The 9,017-nt window shown below is 35.5% G+C and overlaps 1 protein-coding gene across 1 annotated transcript; it reads left to right on the top strand.

Moving 5' to 3' along the window:
- The first annotated feature begins 4,332 nt into the window (after positions 1–4,332).
- LOC100032688 (WD repeat-containing protein 5-like) lies at positions 4,333–6,021 on the top strand. Its single transcript, XM_016431904.2, has one exon. It carries the CDS (start codon positions 4,527–4,529, stop codon positions 5,514–5,516), a length of 990 nt encoding a protein of 329 aa, XP_016287390.2. The 5' UTR covers positions 4,333–4,526; the 3' UTR covers positions 5,517–6,021.
- Positions 6,022–9,017: the final 2,996 nt, after the last annotated feature.

The raw sequence follows: 9,017 nt of genomic DNA, 5'->3' as shown, positions 1-9,017 counted from the left end.
ACTATCTCTACCCAACAGTTCTCCCATGTCACATTCTAGGAACCAATCATAGTTCCTTAATTTTTTTAGTCAGGGATGTGCTTGTGGGATCCATTTCCAGTCTTTGAGGGTGTGAACTTCCTTTTCTAATTAAAGGTTAAGTGCCTGACTAAGTATGAAAAGAGGGGAATTCCAAGTTCTTGACTGATGAAGTTAAAATAAAGAGAGTTTCGAGTAGAAGGGTGGAGCTACTTACTCCCAGGTTTTCTGTGCCTCCAAACTTGGTGGTAATCAGAAAACTAATACACCTCAGTACAATGATTTAACCTCTCAATGATGGCTATGAAACTGGGATAGGAGGGCAGCTGGTTTGGAGATTACTTAGGTTTCCAAGACTTCTGGGCACAGGGTCCTGTTAACATCAGGTTTGAGGGAAAATATTGATCAAATTTGTGGTGTTTGTTTGACTTTCATGGCACAAGTTTCCTCCTGTCTCTCCTTCAGGATTCCTTTTTCTTTTTGCTTCAGCTAATTGATGGAAAAGACAGTAACATAGTAGTAACTATTATGGAATAGTTGGATGGTTTTCAAATACTGAGCATTGTCCCACTTGATCACCAGAGGTGGAAGATATAGTTTTATGTTTACCCTGATCACCTTATATTTCTACAGGGACATAATGGGGAAACACAAAATCCTGATCTGTAGAGATTCTGTGATAACACAAAAATCTGGTATAGTAAATGGGACACAATATTTTCCTTACTTTTTATTTTAATCCTTAGGCAATAAACTCAAAGTCAGGATACTTGAGATCTGACATTTATTATGTCCTCAAATAAATTTGACGTCTTTGAGAATCAGGTTCTTCATCTGTCAAATGGGTAGGCTAATATTTGACTGAAATAACTTTCAGTCTCTCTGTGAGTTAAGAGCTTTAAAAACAAATGTTAAATAAATGTGAGCCATAACTAGCTCCAATTAAAATCATGAGAACCTAATGATGGGACTATATCTGGCCATATAAGTATTAAAATAAAAGAGAGGAAAACTTTTTTTTTTACCGTTACTGCAAATGACATCACTGAATTCCACATTTTCCTTTTGAAAAAAAAAATCTAACATATGGAGGAATGAGGTATTATTTCTTCTACCTTGATAATACATTGATCCTTTTGTTATTGTGTTGTTTCAATTCAATTATGAAAACTATGATGTGACTCACACTATCCTTTTAAAACTCCCATTCAGCTTTCTGGAGATTAATTAACATTGCTTTAAAGAAATCATAGATGTTTATCATTGATTTAAATTAAATATTTGGATGGAAATCAAAGGGTTTTTATTTCATCTATTCAGCAGCAACATTACAATTTATACAAATGAAGGCATAATTAAGCAGCCTGTCATTAAATTAAAATCTGCATTACATGTAAGCAAACATATTAAAATGGAAACACTAGTCATGAATATAAAAACAGCCTGCCAAGAAAATTCCCCACATCAGATATTTATATGCCTTCCCATTTTTTTCTTTTCTCCCTTCATGTTATAACCCCATAATGTACCTATTATGCTAAATTTGTGGTTTAGAGTATATTAAATTGATTTGCTTGTAAATTCATAATCAGAGAGTGGATGATTGCATGCAATGAGGATGAGGATGATTTCATAAGATCTAGCATGCTACGTAATGTAAAGTACATTAGAAATGAGGTTGTCCTACCACCTCATTTTACAGAGAGTGGTTAATTGTCAGTAAGTAGATGATTTGGGATTTTTACCCAGCCTTCCAAATGCAAATCCACATTTTTCTATGACAACAGTGATCATGACAGCATTGACTGTAATCATCTTTTTGATGGCCAAAGAGAAAGAATAATAGAGTAGACTGAGGGTTCAATGTGGAACCAAGAAGACGTTTTTCAAATCTTTCCCCAATACACTAATTTTGTATCTATGGAACCTTGAGGAACATGACTTTTCCTAAATTAGTTCCCTTATCTGTCCCTGGACTCTTCCTTGAGAATGACCTTGTGATATTAGACATGAACTTTCCATCTTATCTTGATGATAACCAAGTGTCCAAGCAATGTCCTCCTTGTCATTAATCAATCATGCTTTTTTGCCCTATCATTGTCCTCATCCTCTTCAGATCCATCTATGGAAATGTGTATTTATCTATATGTACATGTAGGTGTATCTTCGCATCTACACCTATGCCTATGTGTGTATGTTGTTTTTATTATTGTTCAGTCATTTCAGTTGTGCCAAACTCTTTATGACTCCATTTGGGGTTTTCTCAGTAATGATAATTGAATATTTTGTCATTTTCTTCACCAGATCATTTTGTAAACGAGAAATCTGAGTGACAAATATGATTGAGTGATTTGCCCAGTGTCAAACAGCTACTACGTACCTAAGGCCAGATTTAAATTCACACAGATGGATCATTCTTACTTCAGGCCCAGTGCTTTATCCACTGCTCTCTAGCTGCTCATACATGTATTATAAATACACACATATTATATGCATATACATATATATCATCTATGCCTATGCACACACACATATATATTTATACACATATGTAGGCATTACATATTTTATACTTTAATCCACATGATTAACATATTTATCACTTTTTGAAATCCAGATAATCATAAAGAAAATAAACCAATCCTAATTTTGAAGCATTAACCTCTTTTTCCAGTGTGCAGGTCACCTTTGAACCTGTATTATCTGACTGGCATAACTGTCTTCACTTTCATTGAATCAGTTACCCATTCTAATCCATGCTGCCCAAATGCAAAATACTTCATAGAAAGAGAAAGATTTGGTGGAATGAATGACACTATCATCTTGTGCATTTGCCAAAATTGTTGCCAGTACTATTTGATAGTACTGTGTATGGGGTGCTCAGGGAGGAGTAATATCTTTGGTATGGAGGGCTTGTCGTGCCCTCCTAGGGCAGCTCTCCAGCCTCTGACCCTCACCTGACACCCAGCTCTCACTTGTGGCTCCCAGTAGCTGCTAACATGCAGCAGCGGCCACACCTCGGGCAAAGGCTTTGACAGGCCAGCTAAACCTTGTGAGGGTAGCCATTGGGTCGTCGTGGACCCCTGGTGAACCAGGGCTTTGCTCACCCAGCATGTGAAGACTGCTTCGGTGGAACAGACGGAAGAAACCAACAAGAAGGTTCAACAGCTGAGATGGCGATGCAGCAAGGCACTGTGGAGTGCTTAGGGCGTGTTGGAGCACAAATGACAAAACGGCCATCCAATGCAGCTGAGGAAGTCTCCAGGTGTAATGACTTTTCGTGCCACTGGACCCAGGCTTCCAACACCAAGAGAGTGGCACTGTCTCTGTGCATCGACTCTTCCACTTAAATCTTCATGCACAAGTGTCTTTGTGCACAAAAACACACAAAGACAATAGTCATCCTCGGTTACCGAGAGACTACTACTACTACTACTACTACTACTACTACTACTACTACTACTACTACTACTACTATTTGATATGTGGGTGTTTATCTGCAATTCAAGAATAAAAACCACTAAATTATCCCAAAGCTTCCTAATTTATTTGTGGGATGGTTACAACCCTAGAATGTGAGAGCTGGTAAAGGCCTTGTAAATCATATAAATCTATATTCTTGTTTGTCGAATGTAGGAAATGAGTGCCAGAGAAATCCTCAAGGTGACAATGAGTAACAGAAGTAGGAGAAGAATTCAGTTCTCTTGACTCCCATGAATCCAATATTTTTAGCACCATCCTGAATAATGGTAGGTTCTTGAAGCTCAATAACAGTAATTATAGTTTTTTGTACTTTGTACTATAGTACTACAAAGTACTATAGTACTTTGGCATTTACTAACCTTTTTTCCTCAAAACGATATTGTGATCCAAAGATACGTATTATTTCCCTCACTTTACCAATGGAAAAACTGACTTTCAGAGAAATCAAAAGTTCCTTACCCATAGTCATATACTTGGCAAAATCCAATTTCAGATTTCTTTACTCTTCCTGAAACTACATCATTGCCTCATACAATTTAAGACTGATACAAATTTTAGAGATCATTCAGTCCTCTCCTGTTTCAAATGAGGAAACTAAGTTCCCATGAAAGACAATGACTTTCCCAAAGTCACAGAGGTGAGAAAAAATTAGGAGGGAGACCCAAATTCCCTGCTTCCAAGACTTGTGCACTTTCCATGGCCACTCAATACTTCAAAACAGTAGAACATACTTGTTGATCTCACCATTCTGTCTTCTCTGCCTGGTAAGATTCTGATAATACCTCTACCTTCTGGATTCTTTATGATGTTGTCACAATAGGGGCCAGAAGCCAGCAATAGATAATGAATATCCAGTGAAAGCATTACTTCTGAGGAAGTCAAGGAAAAGGGGAGGATGAGTAGCTGTGGTCACCCTGGCCCCCTCCACTGCTTCATCATGGTTTCTCTCCGGGGGCTGTTGCCTTCCTTATGAGCAGCAGAGACTTTAGCCATATCTCTGGTGAGTAGAGGTGACTTTCAGAAGTATGGCAAAAACTGAGAAAAATGTATCGATAGATGTCGGAAAATCACTAGCTACCAATGAGAAGAAATCTTTTAAATTGAAAAAACCCAATTATCAGTTAAAATTCACTCTAGATGGGCACACCAGAGCAATATCTGCAGTCAAATTTAATCCCAAGGGAAACTGGTTAGCAAGTTCTTCTGATGACAAAGAAATAAAAATCTGGGAAGTTTATAGTGGAACATATATGAAAACATTAACTGATCACAACCTGGGAATATCGGACATTGCTTGGTCATCAGACTCTGAACTTCTAGTGTCTGCCTCCGATGATAAAACTCTAAAAATATGGAATGTTGGTGCAGGGAAATGCACTACCACACTGACAGGACACACTGATTTTGTCTTTTGCTGTAACTTCAGTCCCCAGTCTGATATCATCTACTCAGGTTCTTTTGATGAGAACGTAAGGATATGGAATGTTAAAACAGGTGGGTGCCTCAGGTGTCTGTCTACTCATTCAGCCCCAGTTACAGCTGTTCATACTAATCAGAATGGATCCCTTTTGGTGTCAGGCAGTTATGATGGTCTCTGCCGAATCTGGGATACGGTGTCATGTCAATATATTAAAACGTTTATGTCTGATAACTGCCCTCCAGTTTCTTTTGTGAAATTTTCTCCAAATGGAGAAAACATTCTTACTGCAACAATGGACAACACACTCAATTTATGGGACTTGAAGAAAGAAAAATGCCTGAAGAAATACATTGGCCATAAGAATGAAAAATACTGCATTTTTGCTGATTTTTCAGACACTGATCCAAAACTAATTGTGTCAGGGTCAGAAGACAATCTGGTTTATGTTTGGAATCTTGAGACAGAAGAGATTGTGCAGAAGTTGCAGGGTCACACAGATATAGCGATCTCAACAGCTTGTAACCCTAAACTAAAAATCATTGCATCAGCTGCTTTAGAAAAAGACAAAACAATAAAACTTTGGAAAAGTGACTAATAATCTTTTTCCATATTTTCAATGACTTTCTCAAGATAAACATGCTGAGGGAAAGGCAAGAGAAATATTTGAGAATGAGATTTCCCTTCACCATCTCTCCAGCCCAATGCATTTCCCTCTTGGAAAGAAAAACCTGGTGCTATGAGGCAGAATCTATGTGATTTGACATATGGACCTTTCTTTAGTTTTCTGTTTTGTTAATGAGAATACTAATACTAAATACTATCATGGGAATTCTCAAAATACTGATGATATTTCTTGCCGGTTTTCTTGATACTACCAAAAAACAATTTTCCATCTTTGTCATCTATAAATCAGTTCCTTCCATCCTCCCTACAGTTATAAATCAAGTCAACAAGAACAGTGAATTTATTCCTTTTTTTTGAATATTGGAAGGGTAAATTTCATTTCAGCATTAGTTTATTTCCTTGAAAAATGTTCTATAACTTTAAAAATATTTCTTGTATTCCCTTCAACTTTGTGACTAAATACAATTACCTAAATTTCTGAACTTCTTTCCTAAAAATTTATTAACCTCATAATGACATATCTTTTAGACTTCTAAGTTGACTGCTGCTTATATTTTGTATGGGGCTGGGAAAAAGAACTATGATCTTTTGTTTATTTGTTTAGAGTACTCAAAAACAAAAAAAATGCATTGCCTTTACTACTGTAAATCATAATTTGGTCCTAAAGGACCAATATGTACTGAGAAACAATTTGAATCCAGGTGTTTATGGATCCAGAGTCAGAATCTATTATTTGTGTTGTAACCCCATTTATTCTTCTTATGAGTGTTTAAGGGAAATTTTTATTGTATAAATTTCACATTTTTAATTTTTTCAGATAATTAATTGATTATTAATTATAGTTGTTTTAGCATAATTTTATAATTTTCTTCTAGAAATAAGATATTTGGGGAAATAAGAACAAGAACTAAAAGAACACTGTAAAGTTTGTTTTTTTAATGAGGTTAGTCCTCTAAAGTTCATGAACTTTAAGCTCAAAAAAAGTTTCTTTTTTTTTTCTTAGTGTTCTAGAAGTTTAGGTATTAATTGGAATAAAGGCTGTAAATTAAAGAGGAATAGCATTCAAACTTAATTGTTTTAAACTATTTTTCCATGGTTACATCATTCATTTTCTCTCCCTCTCCTCTTTCCAACACCCTCCATGAGCTGGCAAGCAATTGCTCTGGGTTGTATATGTGTTATCACTTGATACCCATTTCCATATTATTCATTTTTGTAAAAGAGTAATCTTTTAAAACCCATATAAACAAGTGATGAATCATATGTTTTTCTTCTGAATTCCTACTCCCACAGTTCTTTCTCCAGGTGTGAAGAGCGTTTTTTCTCATAAGTCCCTCAGGATTGTCCTGGATCATTGCATTGCCATTAGTAGCAAAGTTCATTACTTTTGATCATCCCATAGTGTTTTAGTTTCTGTTTACAATGTTCTCCTAGTTCTGTTCATTTTACTCCACATCAGTTCATGGAGGTCTTTCCAGTTCATATAGAAATCAAATAGTTCATCATTCTTTATGACACAATAGTATTCCATCACCATCATATACCACAATTTGTTCAGCCATTCTGCAATCAAGGGGCATATCCTCATTTTCAAAATTTTTGCCACCATAAAGAGCATGGCTATGAATATTTATGTACAACCATTTTTTACTACGTCTTTGGAGTACAAACATAGAAGTGATTATGCTGGGTCAAAGGTCTTTTAAGCACTTTGGGAATAATTCCAAAGTGCCTTCCAGAATGGTTGGACCAATTCACAACTCCACCAGCAGAGCATTAGTGTCCCAATTTTGCCACATCCCCTCCAACATTTATCACTTTCCTTTGCTGCCATATTGACCAGTCTGATAGGTATAATGTGCTATCTCAGAGTTGTTTTAATTTACATATCTTAATTTCTCCTAACTAAAGAAGTACAAATCAAAATAATTCTGAAGTACCACCTTACACCTAGGAAATGATTGCAAAAGAAAATGATAAATGTTGGAGGGGATGTGGCAAAGTTGGGAAACTAATGTGAATTGATCCAACAATTCTGGAGGGCAATTTGGAATTATGCCCAAAGGGCTTAAAAGAATGCCAGACCTTTGATCCAGCCATACCACAGTTGAGTTTTTATTCCAAAGAGATAATAAGGCAAAAGACTTGTACAAAAATATTTATAGCCATTCTCTTCATGGTGGCAAAAAAAAATGAAAAATGAGGGGTTATCTACTGATTGGGGAATGGTTGAATAAATTGCAGTATCTGATGGTGATGGAATATTATTGTGCTGAAAGGTATAATGAATTGGAGGAATTTCATGTGAACTGGAAACTCCAAGAATTGATGCAAAGCAAAAGGAGTAGAACCAGGAGAACATTATACACAGAGACTGATAATCCAATGTCTTTTCTACTAAGAGCAATGCAATGACCTAGGACAATCCAGAGGAATTCATGAGACAGCATTATCCACAACCAGAGAAAGAACTGTGAGAAAAGAAATGCATATGATTGATCATGTAGTTCGATAGGGATATGATTAGGATTTTGTTATTAAAAGACCATTCTACTGCAAATATGAATAATATGGAAATGGATTTTGAACAATGATTCATGTATAACCCAGTAGAACTGCTTTTCAGCTTCTGGAGAAGGGAGAAAATAGCAGGGGATGGGGAAATCATGAATCATGTAACCATGGAAAAATATTCTAAATTTTAAAAAAATTTAAAAATCAGAAAGTATTTGGAAAACTTTTTATGTGATTATAATAGTTTTGAAATCTTCATCTGAATACTGTCTATTCATCTCCCTTAACCATTTGTCAATTGAGGAATGGCTTGATTTCTTGTATATTTGACTTAACTGCTTAAAATTTTGAGAAATTAGACCGTTGTCAGAGATTTTTGTTATAAAATCTTTTCCCCAGTTTGTTGTTTCCCTTCTAATTTTGGTTTCATTTGTTTTGCTTCTATGAAACCTTTTTAATTTAATAGAATCAAAATTATTCATTTTACATCTTATAATGTTCTCTATCTCTTCCTTGGTCTTAGACTCTTTCCTTTTCCATAGATCTGACAGGTATACTATTATTTTTTTTTTAATTTGGTCAATTTCAAACATTATTCCACAGGTGTACTAGTCTATGTTCACTTAGTTTACTTATAATTTACCTCTTTATAGTATTCAAATTCTGCATCACATTGATGTTAGTTGTGAACACCGAGAAAGTCACTTCACCTGTCTACCTCAGTTTTCTTATCTATAAAATAAGCATATTAATTACTTCTTCCCCATGAGTTGAGAGCATAAAATAAGATACTATATAAGAAGTACTTTATAAACTTTAAAACAATAAATAAATATTGTCTTTTACTGTTTACACATACAGTAAGCTACATTATAATAAAATAGTTTATTTCTCTGAAAGGAGGGAAGAAAAGCAGAAGGCAAGCAGGAAGGAAGGAAGGGACAGAAGGTAGGAAGGA

Source organism: Monodelphis domestica, chromosome 3 (assembly GCF_027887165.1).
Source record: "Monodelphis domestica isolate mMonDom1 chromosome 3, mMonDom1.pri, whole genome shotgun sequence".
Classification (NCBI taxonomy): Eukaryota; Metazoa; Chordata; class Mammalia; order Didelphimorphia; family Didelphidae; genus Monodelphis; species Monodelphis domestica.
This window is presented reverse-complemented; position numbering and strand designations above follow the sequence as displayed.

Coding starts and splice junctions, on each gene's coding strand:
- LOC100032688 (XM_016431904.2), top strand. CDS start 4,527: ATGGCAAAAACTGAGAAAAATGTATCGATAGATGTCGGAAAATCACTA.